The sequence below is a fragment of the Pristiophorus japonicus genome, unplaced genomic scaffold, assembly GCF_044704955.1.
Source record: "Pristiophorus japonicus isolate sPriJap1 unplaced genomic scaffold, sPriJap1.hap1 HAP1_SCAFFOLD_368, whole genome shotgun sequence".
Classification (NCBI taxonomy): domain Eukaryota; kingdom Metazoa; phylum Chordata; class Chondrichthyes; family Pristiophoridae; genus Pristiophorus; species Pristiophorus japonicus.
In genome coordinates this window covers 296,261-315,895 of record NW_027253521.1, presented here as the reverse complement: position 1 = coordinate 315,895, position 19,635 = coordinate 296,261, and the positions used below count along the sequence as shown (strand labels likewise).

At 44.6% G+C, this 19,635-nt stretch overlaps 1 protein-coding gene across 1 annotated transcript in view; it reads right to left on the bottom strand.

Annotated features, from left to right (window-relative positions):
- The window catches only part of ccdc83 (coiled-coil domain containing 83), a 183,209-nt gene that overhangs the window by 100,469 nt on the left and 63,105 nt on the right, over positions 1-19,635 (bottom strand). Inside the window, exon 4 of the mRNA XM_070872795.1 lies at positions 14,775-14,943. Within this exon, the coding sequence (XP_070728896.1) occupies positions 14,775-14,943 (169 nt within the window). The remainder of the gene's footprint in view (positions 1-14,774; positions 14,944-19,635) is intronic.

Here is a 19,635-nt window from a genome sequence, read left to right as displayed (position 1 = left end):
TAAATACACCACATCCATCGGTACACCTCTATCCACCATGCTCGTTATATCCTCAAAGAATTCCAGTAAGTTAGTTAAACATGTTTTCCCTTTCATGAATCCATGCTGCGTCTGTTTGATTGCACTATTCCTATCCAGATGTCCCGCTATTTCTTCCTTCATGATAGTTTCAAGCATTTTCCCCACTACAGATGTTAAACTAACCGGCCTATAGTTACCTGCCTTTTGCATGCCCCCTTTTTTTTAAACAGAGGCGTTACATTAGCTGCTCTCCAATCCGCTGGTACCTCCCCAGAGTCCAGAAAATTTTGGTAGATTATAACAATTGCATCTGCTATAACTTCCGCCATCTCTTTTAATACCCTGGGATGCATTTTATCAGGACCAGGGGACTTGTCTACCTTCAATCCCATTAGTCTGTCCAGCACTACCTCCCTAGTGATAGTGATCATCTCAAGGTCCTCCCTTCCCACATTCCTATGACCAGCAATTTATGGCATGGTTTTTGTGTCTTCCACTGTGAAGACGGAAGCAAAATAATTGTTTAAGGTCTCAGCCATTTCCACATTTCCCATTATTAAATCCCCCTTTTCATCTTCTCAGGGACCAACATTTACTTTAGTCACTCTTTTCCGTTTTATATATCTGTAAAAGCTTTTACTATCCATTTTTATGTTTTGCGCAAGTTTACCTTCGTCATCTATCTTCCCTTTCTTTATTGCTTTTTTAGTCATTCTTTGCTGTTGCTTAAAATCTTCCCAATCCTCCAGTTTCCCATTAACCTTGGCGACCTTATACGCATTGGTCTTTGATTTGATACTTTCCTTTATTTCCTTGGTTATCCACGGCTGGTTATCTCTTCTCTTGCCACCCTTTTTCACTGGAATATATTTTTGTTGCGCATTATGAAAGAGCTCCTTAAAAGTCCTCCACTGTTCCTCAATTGTGCCACCGTTTAGTCCTTGTTTCCAGTCTACTTTAGCCAACTCTGCCCTCATCCCACTGTTGTCCCCTTTGTTTAAGCATAGTACTCTCGTTTCTGACACAACTTCCTCATCCTCAATCTGTATTACAAACTCAACCATATTGTGATCACTCATTCCGAGAGGATCTTTTACTTGGAGATCGTTTATTTTTCCTGTCTCGTTACACAGGACCAGATCCAAAATGGCTTGCTCCCTTGTAGGCTCTGTTACATACTGTTCTAAGAAACAATCCCGATGCATTCTATGAATTCCTCCTCCATGCTACCCCCTGCGATTTGATTTGACCAATCGATATGTAGGTTAAATTCCCCCATAACTACTGCCGTTCCTTTTTCACATGCCTCCATTATTCCCTTGATTATTGCCCGCCCCACCATGAAGTTATTATTTGGGGGCCTATAAACTACGCCGACCAGTGACTTTTTCCCCTTACTATCTCTAATCTCCACGCACAATGATTCAACATTTTGTTCATTGGAGTCAATATCATCCCTCACAACTGCCCTGATATCATCCCTTATTAACAGAGCTACCCCACCTCTCTTCCCTTCCTGCCTATCTTTCCGAATCGTCAGATACCCCTGTATGTTTAATTCCCAGTCCTGGCCACCTTGCAACCATGTCTCTGTAATGGCCATCAAATCATACCCAGTCAGAATTAGGTGAATTCATAAAGGGGAACAAGGAAATGGCAGACCAATTGAACAAATACTTTGGTTATGTCTTCACTAAGGAAGACACGAATAACCTCCCGAAAATATTGGCGGACCGAGGGTCTAGCGAGAAGGAGGAACTGAGGGAAATCCTTATTAGTCAGGAAATGGTGTTAGGGAAATTGATGGGATTGAAGGCTGATAAATTGCCAGGGCCCGAGAGTCTGCATCCCAGAGTACTTAAGGAAGTGGCCCTAGAAATAGTAGATGCATTGGTGGTCATTTTCCAACATTCCATGGACTCTGGATCAGTTCCTATGGATTCGAGGGTAGCTAATGTAACCCCACTTTGTAAAAAAGGAGGGAGAGAGAAAATTATAGACCAGTTAGCCTGACATTGGTAGTGGCAAAAATGCTGAAATCAATTACTAAAGATGTAATAGCAGTGCATTTGGAAAGCAGTGACAGGATCGGTCCAAGTCAGCATGGATTTATGAAAGGGAAATCATGCTTGACAAATCTAGAATATTTTGAGGATGTAACTAGTCGAGTGGATAAGGGAGAACCAGTGGATGTGATGTATTTGGACTTTCAAAAGGCTTCTGACAAGGTCCCACACAAGAGATTAGTGTGCAAAATTAAGGCACATGGTATTGGGGGTAATGTGGATAGAGAACTGGTTGGCAGACAGGAAGCAAAGAGTGGGAATAAACGGGTCCTTTTCATAATGGTCAGCAGTGACTAGTGGGGTATCGCAAGGTTCAGTGCTGGGACCCCAGCTATTTACAATATATATTAATGATTTAGACGAAGGAATTGAATGTAATATCTCCAAGTTTGCAGATGACACTAAGCTGGGTGGCAGTGTGAGCTGTGAGGAGGATGCTAAGAGGCTGCAGGGGACTTGGACAGGTTAGGTGAGTGGGCAAATGCATGGCAAATGCAGTATAATGTGGATAAATGTGAGGTTATCCACTTTGGTGGCAAAAACAGGAAGGCAGATTATTATCTGAATGGTGACAGATTAGTAAAAGGGAAGGTGCAACGAGACCTGGGTGTCATCAGTCATTGAAAGTAGGCATGTAGGTACAGCAGGCTGTAAAGAAAGCAAATGGCATTTGGCATTCATAGCAAGAGGATTTGAGTATAGGAGCAGGGAAGTCTTTCTGCACTTGTACATGGACTTGGTGAGTCCACACCTTGAGTATTGTGTGCAGTTTTGGTCTCCTAATCTGAGGAAGGACATTCTTGCTATTGAGGGAGTGCAGCGAAGGTTCACCAGACGGATTCTCAGGATGACAGGACTGACATCTGAAGAAAGACTGGATCGACTAGGCTTATAGTCACTGGAATTTAGAAGAATGCGAGGGGATCTCAGAGAAGCATATTAAAATTCTGACGAGATTGGATAGGTTAGATGCAGGAAGAATGTTCCCCATGTTGGGGAAGTCCAGAACCAGGGCTCACAGTCTAAGGATAAGGGGTAAGCCATCTAGGACTGAGATGAGGAGAAACTTTTTCACCCAGAGAATTGTGAACCTATGGAATTCTCTACCACGGAAAGTTGTTGAGTCCAGTTCGTTGGATATATTCAAAAAGGAGTTAGATGTGACCCTTACGGCTAAAGGGATCAGGGGGTATGGAGTGACGGCAGGAATAGGGTACTGAAGCTGCATGATCAGCCATGATCATATTGAATGGTGGTGCAGGCTCGAAGGGCTGAATGGCCTGCTCCTGCACCTATTTTCTATGTTTCTATGTTTCATTGTATTATGACTATCTAAATGTCCTGCTACTGCTTCCTTAATAATGGATTTCAGCATTTTCCCAATGACAGATGTATAGTTTCCTGCTTTCTGTCTCCCTCCCTTTTTGAATAGGGGTGTTACATTTGCAGTTTTCCAATCTGCTGGGAACTCTCCAGAATCCAGGCAATTTGTTTTAGATTACAGCCAATGCATTCACTATTTCTGCAGCCACTTCTTTGAAGATCCTAGGATGCAGGCCATCAGGTCCAGGGGACGTGTCCATCTTTAGTCCCATTAGTTTGCCTCGTACTTTTTCTTGAGTGATTATATGAACGTTTTAAGTTCCTCCCTCCCCTTAGCCCCTTGATTATCTATTATTATTAGGATGCTTTTAACGTCTTCTTCCATGAAACAAAGCAAAAAACAAAAAGGGTCACTGAATATAAAGGGGCTGCAGGAGGGGTCAAAACTAAAAATCATGGTTTAAAAACTAGTATTAAAACACTCTACCTCAACGCACGCAGCATTCGAAATAAAGTAAATGAGTTGACGGCACAAATCATTACAAATGGGTATGATTTGGTGGCCATTGCAGAAACATGGTTGCAGGGTGGCCAAGACTGGGAATTAAACATACAGGGGTATCTGACGATTCGGAAAGACAGACAAGAAGGGAAAGGAGGTGGGGTAGCTCTGTTAATAAAGGATGATATCAGGGCAGTTGTGAGAGACGATATTGGCTCTAATGAACAAAATGTTGAATCATTGTGGCTGGAGATTAGAGATAGTAAGGGGAAAAAGTCACTGGTGGGTGTAGTTTATAGGCACCCAAATAATAACTTTATGGTGGGGAGGGCAATAATCAAGGGAATAATGGAGGCATGTGAAAAAGGAACAGCAGTAATCATGGGGGATTTTAACCTACATATCGATTGGTCAAATCAAATCGCACGGGTAGCCTGGGGGAGGAATTCATATAATGCATACGGGATTGTTTCTTAGAACAGTATGTTACAGAACCTACAAGGGAGCAAGCTATCTTAGATCTGGTCCTGTGTAATGAGACAGGAATAATAAACAATCTCCTAGTAAAAGATCCTCTCGGAATGAGTGATCACAGTTTGGTTGAATTTGAGATACAGATTGAGGATGAGGAAGAAGTGTCACAAACGAGCGTACTATGCTTAAACAAAGGGGACGACAGTGGGATGAGGGCAGAGTTGGCTAAAGTAGACTGGGAACACAGACTAAACGGTGGCACAATTGAGGAACAGTGGGGGACTTTTAAGGAGCTCTTTCATAGTGCTCAACAAAAATATATTCCAGTGAAAAAGAAGGGCGGTAATAGAAGGGATAACCAGCCGTGGATAACCAAGGAAATAAAGGAGAGTATCAAATTAAAAACCAATGTGTATAAGGTCGCCAAGGTTAATGGAAAAATAGAATATTGGGAAAATTTTAAACGACAGCAAAGAATGACTGAGAAAGCAATAAAGAAAGGAAAGATAGATTACGAAGGTAAATTTGCGCAAAACATAAAAATGGATAGTAAAAGCTTTTACAGATATATAAAACGGAAAAGAGTGACTAAAGTAAATGTTGGTCCCTTAGAAGATGAAAAGGGGGATTTAATAATGGGAAATGTGGAAATGGCTGAGACCTTAAACAATTATTTTGCTTTGGTCTTCACAGTGGAAGACACAAAAACCATGCCAAAAATTGCTGGTCACAGGAATGTGGGAAGGGAGGACCTTGAGACAATCACTATCACTAGGGGGGTAGTGCTGGACAGGCTAATGGGACTCAAGGTAGACAAGTCCCCTGGTCCTGATGAAATGCATCCCAGGGTATTAAAAGACATGGCGGAAGTTATAGCAGATGTATTTGTTATAATCTACCAAAAGTCTCTGGACTCTGGGGAGGTACCAGCGGATTGGAAAACAGCTAATGTAACGCCTCTGTTTAAAAAAAGGGGCAGACAAAAGGCAGGTAACTATAGGCCAGTTAGTTTAACATCTGTAGTGGGGAAAATGCTTGAAACTATCATTAAGGAAGAAATAGCGGAACATCTAGATAGGAATAGTGCAATCAAGCAGACGCAGAATGGATTCATGAAGGGGAAATCATGTTTAACTAATTTACTGGAATTCTTTGAGGATATAACGAGCATGGTGGATAGAGGTGTACCGATGGATGTGGTGTATTTAGATTTCCAAAAGGCATTCGATAAGGTGCCACACAAAAGGTTACTGCAGAAGATAAGGGTACGCGGAGTCAGAGGAAATGTATTAGCATGGATAGAGAATTGGCTGGCGAACAGAAAGCAGAGTCGGGATAAATGGGTTCTTTTCGGGTTGGAAATCGGTGGTTAGTGGTGTGCCACAGGGATCGGTGCTGGGACCACAACTGTTTACAATATACATAGATGACCTGGAAGAGGGGACAGAGTGTAGTGTAACAAAATTTGCAGATGACACAAAGATTAGTGGGAAAGCGGGTTGTGCAGAGGACACAGAAAGGCTGCAAAGAGATTTAGATAGGTTAAGCGAATGGGCTAAGGTTTGGCAGATGGAATACAATGTCGGAAAGTGTGAGGTCATCCACCTTGGGAAAAAAAACAGTAAAAGGAAATACTATTTGAATGGGGAGAAATTACAACATGCTGAGGTGCAGAGGGACCTGGGGGTCCTTGTGCATGAATCCCAAAAAGTTAGTTTGCAGGTGCAGCAGGTAATCAGGAAGGCAAATGGAATGTTGGCCTTCACTGCGCGAGGGATGGAGTACAAAAGCAGGGAGGTCCTTCTGCAACTGTATCGAGTATTGGTGAAGCCACACCTGGAGTACTGCATGCAGTTTTGGTCACCTTACTTAAGGAAGGATATACTGGCTTTGGAGGGGGTACAGAGGCGATTCACTAGGCTGATTCCGGAGATGAGGGGGTTACCTTATGATGATAGATTGAGTAGACTGGATCTTTACTCGTTGGAGTTCAGAAGGATGAGGGGGGATCTTATAGAAACATTTAAAATAATGAAAGGGATGAACAAGATAGAGGCAGAGAGGTTGTTTCCACAGGTCGGGGAGACTGGAACTAGGGGGCACAACCTCAAAATACGGGGGAGCCAATTTAAAACCGAGTTGAGAAGGAATTTCTTCTCCCAGAGGGTTGTGAATCTGTGGAATTCTCTGCCCAAGGAAGCGTTGAGGCTAGCTCATTGAATGTATTCAAGTCACAGATAGATAGATTTTTAACCAATAAGGGAATTAAGAGTTACGGGGAGCAGGCGGGTAAGTGGAGCTGAGTCCACGGCCAGATCAGCCATGATCTTGTTGAATGGCGGAGCAGGCTCGAGGGGCTAGATGACCTACTCTTGTTCCTAATTCTTCTGTTCTTATGTTCCATGAAGACCGATACAAAATATTTGTTCAAAGTCTCTGCCATTTTCGTTTCCCATTATTAATTCTCAAGTCTCATTCTCTAAGACACCAACATTTAATTTAGCTACTCTTCTTTTTTATGTACCTGTAGAAGCTCTTACACTGTTTTTATATTTCTTGCTAGTTTACTCTCATAATCTATCTTCTCCCTCTTTATTATTTTTTTCGTCGTCCTTTGCTGATTTCTAAAAATTTCCCAATCCTCTGGCCTACCACTAATCTTCAAAACATTGTATGCTTTTGTTTTCAATTTTATACCATCCTTAACTTCCTTAGTTAGCCACGGATTGTTCATCCTTCTCGTAGACTCTTTCACACTGGAATATATCTTTGCTGAGAGTTATGAAATATCTCCTTAAATGTCTGTCACTGCTTATCTATTGTCTTCGCCTTTAATCTATTTCCCCAGTCCAATTTAGCCAATTCAGTCTTCATATCTTTGTAATTGCCTTTAGTTAAGTTCAGAACATTAGTCTGAGACCCAAGTTTCATACCCTCAAACTGAATTAGAAATTAGAACATGCTATGAACACTCTTCTCTCGTGGATTCTTTTTCTAGAGATCATGAATTAATCCTATCTCATTACACATTACCAGATCTAAAATAGCCTGCTCCCTGGTTGGTTCCACAACATATTGTTCTAAGAAACCATCCCGAATATACTCTATAAACTCATCCTCAAGGCTACCTTTGCCAATTTGATTTGTCCCATCTATAGGAAGATTAAAATTGCCCATGATTATTGCAGTACCTTTCCTTCAAGCCCCAATTATTTCTTCATTTATACTCTGTCCTATAGTGTAGCTACTTCTGGGGGCCTATAGACTACTCCTACCAGTGACTTCTATCCCTTATTTCTTTTCTCCACCCAAACTGATTCTACATCTTGATCTTCTGAGCCAATATCATTTCTCACTACTGCACTGATCTCATCCTTTATTAACAGAGCTACCGCACCTCCTTTTCCTTTCTGTCTATCCTTCAGAAATGTCAAATACCACATAATATTCAATTCCCAGCCTTGGTCACCTTTCAACCACGTCCCTGTAATGGCTATCAGGTCATACCCATTTATTTCTATTTGTGCCGTCAGCTCATCTATCTTGTTATGAATGCTGCGTGCATTCGGATAAGGAGCTTTTAATTTTGTCTTTTTACCATTTTCCCTGCTCTGACTCTACTTTCTGGTGCACTCTTATGTTTATATACTCCGTCCCTTTCTGTCACACTCTGGTTATCATTACCCCTATCGCTACCCTGCACTATTGCCTTCTCCTTTCTCTTTGACTTTTAACATTTCCTTCACCTGTACCCGCCCCAGCCTCCACTGTTTAGTTTAAAGCCCCATCTGCAGACCTAGTTATTCAATTCACCAGTACACTGATCCCAGCATGGTTCGTGAAGCCCATCCCAACAGAACAGCTTCCTCTTTCCCTTGTACAGGTGGCAGTGCCCCATGAATCGAAACCCATTTCTCCCACGCCAATCTTTGAGCCATGCATTTATCTCCCTGATCTTATTTACCCTGTGCCAATTTGCTTATGGCTTAGCTAGTAATCCAGAGATTATTACCTTTGTGGTTTTGCTTTTTAATTTAGCCTTTGGCTGCTTATACTCCCTCAGCAAAACCTCTTTCTTTGTCCTACCTATGTTGTCGATACCTACGTGGACCACGATGACTGGATCTTTCCCCTCCCAATCCAGGTTCCTCTCCAGGCCAGAGGAGATGTCCTTAACCCTGGCAACGGGCAGTCAACACAGCCTTCAGGACTCACGCTCTTGGCTGCAGAGAATAGTTACTGTCCCCTACCACTACTACATTTCTTTTTACTCCCCCAACTTGAATGGCCCCCTGTGGTCAGTTTGCTCATCCTCCCTGCAGTCCCTGCTCTCGTCCACACAGGGAGCAAGGACCTCGTACCTGTTGGACAAGTTCAAGGGCTGAGGCTCCTCCAATGCTACCTTCTGGGTCCCCATACCTGCCTCACTCGTAGTCACACCCTCCTGTCCCTGACCATGGGTCAAATTTTAAGTATTTAACCTAAGGGGTGTGACTGCCTCCTGGAACACAGTGTCCAGGTAACTGTCCCCCTCCCTGATGTATCGCAGTATCCAAAGCCTGGCCTCCAGCTCATCAACTCTGAGCCGAAGTTCCTCGAGCCGGCAACACTTACTGCAGGTGTAATCGCCATGGATCACACTGGTGTCTACCAGCTCCCACATGCTGATAAGATTTAGATGAGGAAAGATGGGAGGAGGCTTGAGTGGAGCATTAACATCGGCATACACTGGTTGGGCCAAATGGCCTGTTTTTGTGTCATATATCCTATGTAATTCCTAATCCTTCTTCTCACATCCCACTTCACCCTCAGCCCACAATCCTTTCTCACTTTCAAGCCACTCATGCGGTATGTATGCATTTCTGGTTTTCCTGTTCCCCTCACCACGACTCAAATCTTGAGCCTTTCTGCTTTCAGATAATCAACAAGCACCCGAGCAGTCTGTCCCTGATGCCATCAACGTGAGTGAGGGGCGGAGAAGAGGAGGAGAAAAAAAAGAAAACATGTCAATGCACCTCTCACTCGCAGACACGAGCTCAGAATCTAGCACTGCACGTATCTTAGAGGCTAATGTAGAAGTGAGATCTCCACAGGGTAAGACATCGGGCACGAGTGGGCTGCAGCAAAGCTGGGGAAAGGATAGCTCGGGGGGCAGCTCCCCGGACGGCAAGTTCGCACGCAAGTTCTGCTGCACAGGACTCAGGTGAGGATTTCGATGGGGCAGCCTTCAGAAGAAGGGTATTGGGCATGCACACTGAATTGATGGGTGCAATGGCAAGCCTGCCAGAGAACATCCTGGCAATGTCAAGGAATGTGGAGGAGTCCACCTCCAAGGGGTGCAGAGCTTGGAGCCCAGGATTTCCAGCCTGGAAATTATGATACACTCCTTGTTGATGAGGGCAATGCGATTGATGTGGTGTACATGGACTTCAAAAATATATTTGATAAAATGTCATGTATTAGGCTTGTCAGCAAAGTTGAAGCCCATGGAATAAAAGGGACAGGGCAGCATGGATATGAAATTGGTTAAGTGACAGGAAGCAGAGAGTAGTGGTCAATGGTTGTTTTTTGGACTGGAGGAAAGTATACAGTGGTGTTCCCCAGGGGTCGGTACCAGGACAACTGCTTTTTTTGATATATTAATAACTTGGACTAGGGCGTACAGGGCACAAATTCAAAATTTTTAGATGAGACAAGACTTGGAATTATAGTGAACAGTGAGGAGGATTGTGATAGACTTTAAAAAGACATAGACAGGCTGGTGAAATGGGCGGACATGTGGCAGATGAAATTTAATGCAAAAAAGTACGAAGTGATACATTTTGGTCGGAAGGGGCGAGGCAATATAAACTAAAGGGTGCAATCCAAAAAGGTGGTGCATAAACCGAGAGACCTGGGGGTATATATGTATAAATCATTGAAGGTGGCAGGGCAGGTTGAGAAAGTCGTTAAAAAAGCATACGGGATTGTGGGCTTAATAAATAGAGGCATAGAGTACAAAAGCAGGGAAGTTATGATGAACCTTTATAAAACACTGGTCCAACCTCAACTAGAGTATTATGCCCATCGCACATTAGGAAGGATGTGAAGGCCTTGGAGAGGGTGCAGAAAAAATTTACATGAATGCTTCCAGGGATGTGGGATTTCAGTTCCGTGGATAGACTGGAGAAGCAAGGTTGTCAAGAGCAGAGAAGGTTGAGGGGAGATTTGATAGAGGTGTTCAAAATCATGAGGGGGTCTAGACAAGAGTAGATAAGAGAGAAATTGTTCCCATTGGCAGAAGGATTGGGAACCAGAGGACACAGATTTAAAGTGAGTGGCAGAAGAACCAAAGGCAACGTTGTGAAAAACTTTTTTACGCAGCAATCTGAAATGCACTGCCTGAGAGAGTGGTGGAGGCAGATACAATCGTGGCTTTCAAAAAGGAATTGAGTAAGAACCTGAAGAAAAAAAATTTGCAGGGCTACGGAGAAAGGGCAGGGCAGTGGGACCAGCTGAAGTACTCTTGCAGAGAGCTGGCACAGGCTCGACGGGCTGAATGGCCTACTTCTCTCCTGCAACCATTCTATGATTCTATGATTTCCAAAGAGACTGTGTCGACCCACATGTGATGGTGTGCATGATAGGCGATGTCGCAGCTTCCATTGCAGCACAGGTGGAAGTGACCCAACGTCTTAGTGCTGCAGTGGAATCTCAGATTGCTTTCATGCACTGTCAGCGTGATGCCACTCAAGCTCAGACCTCGTCATGCAGTCTCAGCATAAAACCACCCAAGCTCTGACTGCTGCCATCATGGCGGGGTTTATCACTGTCGACCAGGGCTTACAGGGTTTTGCAACAGGCCAGCAATCTGTGTTGCAACAGATTGTGAGGAATGCTGAGGTGCCACCCCGTGGGAGTTGCATTGGGTCAGTGGAGCAGGACTCAAGGTGACAGTATTCCTGTTTTTAACTCTGTCACTCCGCCATTGCCCTTGCCGCTGTCATGTCAGTCAGCCCAGACTGCTGCCACCCATGGCATGGTGGTGCAATCTACAGCAGGGCCTTCAAGGGCCAGAGCTGCTCGAGGTCATCCTACAAGGCAATCTGAAGTCTCCTGCATGGAAACTCAGCAGCCATCCACCAGCCATGCAACCAGGCGGACTCCTTCACGCTCCTTATCATTGCCGAGAGGCTCTCGGCCACCCTTGCCATTGCACCTAATATCTCCGTGTGCATGCCCATCACCCTTCTTCTAAACACCTCCCCATCAAGGTCCTCATCCAAGTCCTGTGCAGCAGACTCGCCCGCATACTCGCCCTCCGGGGAGCTGGCCCCCAAGCTAACCTTTCCCCCTGGCCTTGCTTCAGCCCACTCATCTCCGGTGCCTCACCCAGGGCAGATCCCGCTGCTATGCTAGCCTCTAAAGAACACATAGTGCCAGTATCTGAGATGGTGCCTGTGGGTGAGACATGCAGTGACGTGTTGTGTTCTTCCTCCTCCTGTTCTCCAGCCTCGCTCTCTATGGTGTCCTCAGAGACAGGCTGCTCAGGTGCTTGCGGATTATCTGAAAGCATAAAGGCACAAGAGTCAGTTTGAGGTGAGGGGAGGGGGGCAGGAAGGGAGAAATGCATGCATACAGCATGATTAGCTGGAAAGTGCAAAACGCTTGGGGGTGAGGGGAAGTGGGATGTGAGAAGGAGTAGGGATGAACACACCATTGTTGTTCTCAAGGGAGTCAACGTCACTGGTGGCCACAGCATCCACAACCTGGCACCCAATAATCTGCAGCACTCTATTCTCCAGCGCAGACAGTGGTTGGGTGTCGGCTGGTCCCCGGCCTGTGCACTCCTGCTCCCTCCTGTTGTGAGCCACCTTGGCCTGCAAGAGAAAGAGAAGTGTGTAAGTTAATTTTGCATGCAGTCCAAAGCATTAGTGCCTGCCGCTAATTCTCCAACTTTTGTAATGACAAATTCCTGGGCTATAATGAATTTCTAGCCCCAAGTCCCTCCTCCTGGTGCAGAGAGCCTCAGTGGCCTTCTGGATGCAGCGATGGACTGCAAACTTTGAGATGTTAGCTATGTCTCCTGCTGCAGACTGGAAGGATCCACTGGCGAGGAAATTGATTGTCTCGGTGACCTTGACCGTCACTGGGAGAGCCGTGATCGCCCTGCTCCCAGGCTGCAGGTCTGGTTGCAGGAGGTGGCAGTGTTCTCTGACCACCTCCTTGGTAAAGTATAGCCTTCTAAGACACTGCTCCTGACTTAAGTGGAGGCAGAAGAAGCACTGTTGGAAGACCATAGGTGGGTAAGGCCTCCTATCAGAGCCCACATGGCCCTCCTCCTCCTCTCATATGTTCCCGTCTTCCTCGTTGCCTATGCTCTCTCTGCCAAAGATCCTGGAGTGCGAGGTTGACTGCCAGTACAGCCGCCATGACTGTAAGCAAGTGTTGTGAGCAGAAGCCTTTAAATAATCATTAAGGTTTTCTGCATTTGCAACAACACTCCCTGTTACCTTAGAACCTTTTAAGAAGCTAATAAAGCTGGTGGAGTTGAAGAAAGTGGCACAGAGCCAGTCAAACTACATAATCATGTCAGGTGCAACTGATTGATGATGATCCCTTTAAATATCACTGCTGGAGTCTCCTTCCTGCTTTTGAAGGCTTGCTCTGTCTGTTGTTGCTGAGGCATGCCAGGAAGTGCAGCAGTGAAATCGAATGCTGCAGATTGGACGACGAATGTGCCACGATCTGGTTCATTTCAATCCCTTCAATGATCGCTTTTATCGGCAGTGATGCCAGCCCTTGCAAAATGGCAGCCACTGCAGGACCCGCCACCAGCTGGCGGAAGAGCGGCCGCTGCCATTTTTCACCATATCATTGCGGTAACGGGTGGCATTAAACACCCGAATTTTTAACCCAATGTATGCGCAAGGTTAATTATGCTAGGCTGAGAAGAAATGAGTGAAAAAAGACGACAACAATCACAGACGAAGACAATGACCACAGATGGTGACTTGTTAAGGACATCCTCAGCAATGACGCTGAGCAACCCTGGTGGGAGGTAAAACATTCATCAGCCAGCCTACTAAAAGGATGATGTTGTACATTTTATATTTCAGAGTCATGACTGAATGTTGAATGTCAGTGACCCATAGAAAACCTTTGCCTTATTTAGAAATATATACTTCTGTAATATTGTCAGTAAGCAAGCTGAGATAGTGAAATATTTAAGAATCAAGTACTTGTAATTCCCAATTTTTATCCTTTTAAAAAAAATATTTGTTCATGGGATATGGGCATCGCTGGCAAGGCATTTAATGCCCATCCTAATTGCCCTCGAGAAGGTGATGATGAGCCACCTTCTTTGAACAGCTGCAGTCCGTGTGGTGAAGGTACTCCCATCGTGCTGTTTGAGAGGAAGTTCCAGGATTTTAACCCAGCGACTATGAAGGAACGGCAATATATTTCCAAGTCAGGATAATGTGCGACTTGGAGGGAAACTTGCAGGTGATGGTGCTCCCATGCGCCTGCTACCCATGTCCTTCTAGGTGGTAGAGGTCGTTGGTTTGGAAGTTGCTGTCAAAGAAGCCTTGGCAGATTGCTGCAGTGTATCCTATAGATGGTACACACTGCAGCCACGGTGTGCCGGTATCCTAATTTTAGTGTTATAATGGATGCATTCTGAACCCGACTTTATTTGTGATATCTGATAAGTAGGACTTTAGTACTTCATTCTGATTGTGACTAGTTTAGTTTGTGAGACTGTTGAAGAATTTGGACTGGCTAATATAAGGCTATTCAAAGGTAAGCTAACTTGGTATCTTAAAACCTTAAACATGAATAGCAAATCTCCAACCCAATACACTGATGTAAAAATATGGGAAAATGGAAACGGACTCCAAAATTAAATATAGTTTCTTTGGGACTTTCACTTTTCTTCACTGTCAGAACAGGTTCTTCTTTTGTATTCGGGATGTGTTCTGACACTAGGGTATCAGTATAAGCAGTTACTATTGGTTAAGCAAACATTTCAATATATCGATTTGCACAAGTGCCAAGACTATTATTTCTGTAATGAAGAAACATGACAGCAGAACATTTCTTTCTAAGACTTGCCAAAATAGATCAGGTGCCACTTGCCAGATTGCAAAATTTAAATTGATCAGGCCAATATTATGCATGAATTAAGAATTGACAGGGGAAAGCCACAGAGTGAGTGTCCAGGTCTGAGTAGGAGTAAATTTTTGTTTGAATATTAAAGTGTAAGCACAGCAGAATATGCACAATCTGGCTTAGACACAACTCACCACCGTGATGAAAGCATATACATGAACGACTATAGCTGATGAAAATATAGGTGATTATTAAAAGTCTTCAAAAAGTAATTCAGCTAATATAATTGCAAATACCTTTCACTTGTTGTTTGTTTTGTTTAATTAGCTCCAACTTTTCTTTCATGGCCTGTTCTACTTGTTCGTTGTGGATTATTTCTCTGCTTTCCAGTTCTTTCTCCAGTTCTCGGGCCTTTATAAGTAGAACCTTGATGTGTTCCTTCTGCTCCTTCATCAATTGTTCATTCTTATAAAAAATGCAGATAAATTAGGTATTATTAATATTAAACGAGCATTGGTACAGTCTGCATAAAAATGTATTTGCCAAACTTTTTCTGTTTGTACACAAATACAAAATAATGATGGAAGTTGCACCTAACATACTTGTATCACTATATGGCACAAATGATACAGAACTGTGCTTGCTCTCCCCACATTCCCCTCCCCCACCCCTAACAAAAAATATTTTAAAATCAAGTTTAAAAAAAAAACTTGACAAATAGACAAAGACATATATTGGAAAAAACATGTTCAGTGAAAGGAATAAGTCCACCCCCACAGAAAGAATAAAACTTAGTAAGAATAACATTTATCAGGGTGACATGGTAGTGCTCCGACCCGCTGTGCCACAAAGTTAGTTAGGATGCAAATTTGTGCCCACTGATTCTGTATATGGTAAGTTTATATCTGTGACACAAAGACAGGATCTGATGCTTTAAATAAAACATATAGAATGACCTCACAGGCAATTTTTACAAAACCAACAATTTAAGAGCAGTAATTTCCCCAAGCTGTTTTGTCGGCGCACTGACCTCAAGCGCGCCGACTTTGCGCGCTGGAAATGGCGCCGGCAAAAACTCGCCCCATCCTGGCCGCTGCGTACAGTCCCCAGAGTCCTGGCGTGGCGTGGAGGCTGAAGGAGGGGGGGGGCGGAAAACAGGCCAGCGCACAAAGCACTGCCGGCACCTGCGCGCATACTCAGTGAGAGCTGTGTGCATGCTCCTGCCCTCCCAGCGTGTCCTCTGGGCTGTGAGCAGGACCCGATGCTCGCAGCCCCTATTCCAGGCCAAAGGGATGCCCGATCTCGCCGTACCCTATCCCCGGCCGAGTGGACTCCCACACCGGCCAACCCGCTGAGTTCCCAGGCAGGTAAGGACTTTGCTTTTATTTTTTATTTAGTGGCTGTGCTTGTGTGGCTATGCTTTAAACTTTTGATTGGGGAGGGGGAAGAGGAGAGTTTTGCGGGGGGGGGGGGGCAAGGAGGAGAATTTTGGGGGGGAGGAGGAGGAGATTTTTTTTGGGGGGAGGAGATTTTTTTTGGGGGGGGGAGGAGGGGGAGATTTTTTTTCGGGGGGGAGGAAGAGGAGAGTTTTGGGAGGAGGGTTGTGAAGAGATGAGACTTCCACACCCAGGAGCTGTGATTCCTCCGGTCACTCGGTGGCTTCCCCCCGCCCCGAGACGCCCCAGTCCAGCAGCTGTGACTTTTCCGGTGTACGTCTTCCCACCCCTATCCCAGGTTGAATGGCCTTATGCACAGGCCGGTCCGCTGCCTTTCCCGGGCAGACTTTAAAGATAAGGTAGGATTTACTTCTTTTTTTATTGTATTTTATTGGTTTGAGCTTTTCCTTAATTATTGCTGCTTGGTTTTTGAGGTCCTCTCCAGTTCCCTTCCCTCTCCTATCCCTGCCCTAATGTCTGCTGAAAGTGCGCTGCTTTTTCTTAACTGCCCGCAAGGTTTTACAGAGCTGGCCACATACGCTGACCTAAGTGGATTTAGAGTACATTTTTGTTGGCCAAAGTGGCATAAATGGCCAAAAGTGGCATAAGTGTTTGGGAACGCCCCATTTTGAAAAAAAAACTGACCTAAAAAAATCATACCTTACTGACTTACTCTGGAGCAAATCTTTTGGGAAAAATGGCATTTACGCCAGAAAAAACAACTTACTCCAAAAAAATTGATGCAAGTCATGGGCCCGAAGTCTTGTCTTCACACTGAGGGCACCCTCCATCATGTTATGTGGCACTACCACCATGCTAAATGCGATAGATTCAGAACAGATCTAGCAGTTCACAACTAGGTATCCATGAGGTGCTATGGGCCATCAGCAGCAGCAAAATTGTATTCCACCACAATCTGTAATCTCATGGCCCGGCATATCCCTCACTCTGCCATTACCATCAAGCCAGGGGACCAACCTGGTTCAACGAGGAATGTAGAAGAACATGCCAGGAGCAGCACCAGACATGCTTAAAAATGAGGTGCCAAACTAGGGAAGCTGCATGCATGCTAAAAAGCGGAAGCAGCATGCCATAGATAGGGCTAAGTGATCTCACAATCAATAGATCAGATCAAAATCTCTGTAGTCCTGCCACATCCTTTCTTTCAGTATGAATAATCTAATCTGGTGAAACCAAATTTGCTCTGTGTTTATCAATACAAAATCATCTAATGGACAGACAGAGCTCCCTCAATAAATCGTATATGGAAGAGAATTGAACCATTAAACAACTAACGGGAGGAGGAGGCTCTATGAATATCCCCATCCTCAATGATGGCGGAGCCCAGTACATGAGTGCAAAAGGTAAGGCTGAAACGCTTGCAACCATCTTCAGAAGTGTCAAGAGGATTATCTATATCGGCCTCCTCCTGAAGTCCCCACCATCACAAAAGCCAGTCTTCAGCCAATTTGATTCACTCCACGGGATATCAAGAAATGGCTAAACGCACTGGATACATCAAAAGCTACAGGCCCCAATAACATCCCGGCTGTCGTGCTGAAGACTTGTACTCCAGAACTAGTCGTGCCTCTAGCCATGCTGTTCCAGTACAGCTACAACACTGGCATCTATCTGTCAATGTGGAAAACTTCCCATGTGTGCCCTGACCACAAAAAGCAGGACAAATGTAATCCGGCCAATTACCGTCCCATCAGTCTACTCTCAATCATCAGCAAAGTGATGGAAGGTGTCATCAGCAGTGCTATCAAGCTGCACTTACTCACCAATAACCTGCTCACTGATGCCCAGTTTGGGTTCCGCCAGGCTCCAGACCTCATTACAGTCTTGGTCCAAACATGGACAGAAGAGCTGAATTCCAGAGGTGAGGTGAGAGTGACTGCCCTTGACATCAAGGCAAAATTTGACAGAGTGTGGCATCAAGGAGCCCTAGTAAAACTGAAGTCAATGGGGCCGGGGGGGAGGGCTGGCGGGGGGACGCACCACTGGCTGGAGTCATACCAAGCACAAAGGAAGATTTTTTGTGGTGGTTGGAGGTCAATCATCATAGCCACAGGATATCGCTACAGGAGTTCCTCAGGGCAGTGTCCTAGGCCCAACCATCTTCAGCTGCTTCAACAATGACCTTCCCTCCGTCATAAGGTCAGAAGTGGGCATGTTCACTGATGACTGCCCAGTGCTCAGTGCCATTTGCAACTCAAGATAATGGAGCAGTCCATGCCCACATGCTGCAAGACCTGGACAACATTCAGCCTTGGGCTAAGTGGCAAGTAACATTTGCACCACACAAGTGCCAGGCAATAAGTATCTACAAGCGAGAGTCTAACCACCACCCCATGACATTCAACTGCATTACCATTGCCAAATCCCTCACCATTAACATCCTGGGGGTCACCATTAACCAGAAACTTACCTGGACCAGCCACATAAATACTGTGGCAACAAGAGCAGGTCAGAGGCTGGGTATTCTGCGGTGAGTGACTCATATCCTGACTCCCCAAAGCCTTTCCACCATCTACAAGGCACAAGTCAGGAGTGTGATGGAATACTGTCCTTGCCTGGATGAGTGCAGCTCCAACAACATTCAAGAAGATCGACACAATCCAGAACAAAGCAGTCCACTTGATTGGCACCCCATCCACCATCTTCAACATTCACTCGCTCCATCACCGGCGTACCGTGGCTGTCGTATGTACCATCTACAAGATGCACTGCAGCATCTTGCCAAGGCTTCTCCGGCAGCACCTCCCAAGCCCATGACCTCTACCACCTAGAAGGACAACACACTATCCTGACTTAGAAATATATCACCGTTCCTTCATTGTGTTGGGTCAAAATCCTGGATCTCCCTCCCAACAGCACCGTGGGATTACTTTCACCACAGTCTGAAGCAGTTCAAGAAGATGGCTCACCATCCTCTTGCCAAGAGCAATTAGGGTTAAGCAATTAATGCTGGCCTTGCCAGCGACGCCCACATCCCGGAACAAATTTTTTAAAAATTGTGCATGGTGCAGTGTAGCTCATAAACAGGGAAGGAAACAAAAGTGTTTCTAAAAATAAGATTGATGATTGAAGTAAAACTCATAACGTGCATCACAATTATTAATCATTTAAGTCTCAATGTAGAGCAAGTGTGTCCGCCACAAAGGTATAAAGCACATACAAGATTTGTGAAGCAAGATGAGAAGGGTAGAAAAGATGAATCATGCAGAGCAAGAAAATCTCAAGTTCAATCCCCTGTCTGTATTGAATTAGCTGACTTCAGCTGGAGTGCACCAGATTTATACTGGCCAAAACAACTGAGTTTCTGATCCTGAATATTACCAAGAAATCACTGTTAGAAGTGCAGATGTGTTCACATTAAATGAGGATAGGATTGGGCTCAGCTGTCATGACCCACAAATTTGAATGACCTACTAACATACACTGCCAATGTTCAGATGTGAATAATAGGGCAGTCTGAGTGAGGTTCCAGAGGGAAACTAGCACCTATGGAACTGTATCCTAGTAAGCAGTTCATGCTTTCATGAGATAAGGGATAGGATGAAAATCAGCAAGGGAGAAAGAAAATGAGCAAAAAACCCAGATACTCAGTGATCATTTGTTTAAGAAATTTCCACTTAATTAACATCAGTAATTTGAACAGTAAGATGATAGATTCAGCTGAATGGTATTTTGCCTGGATTGATTAATTTATAAATCA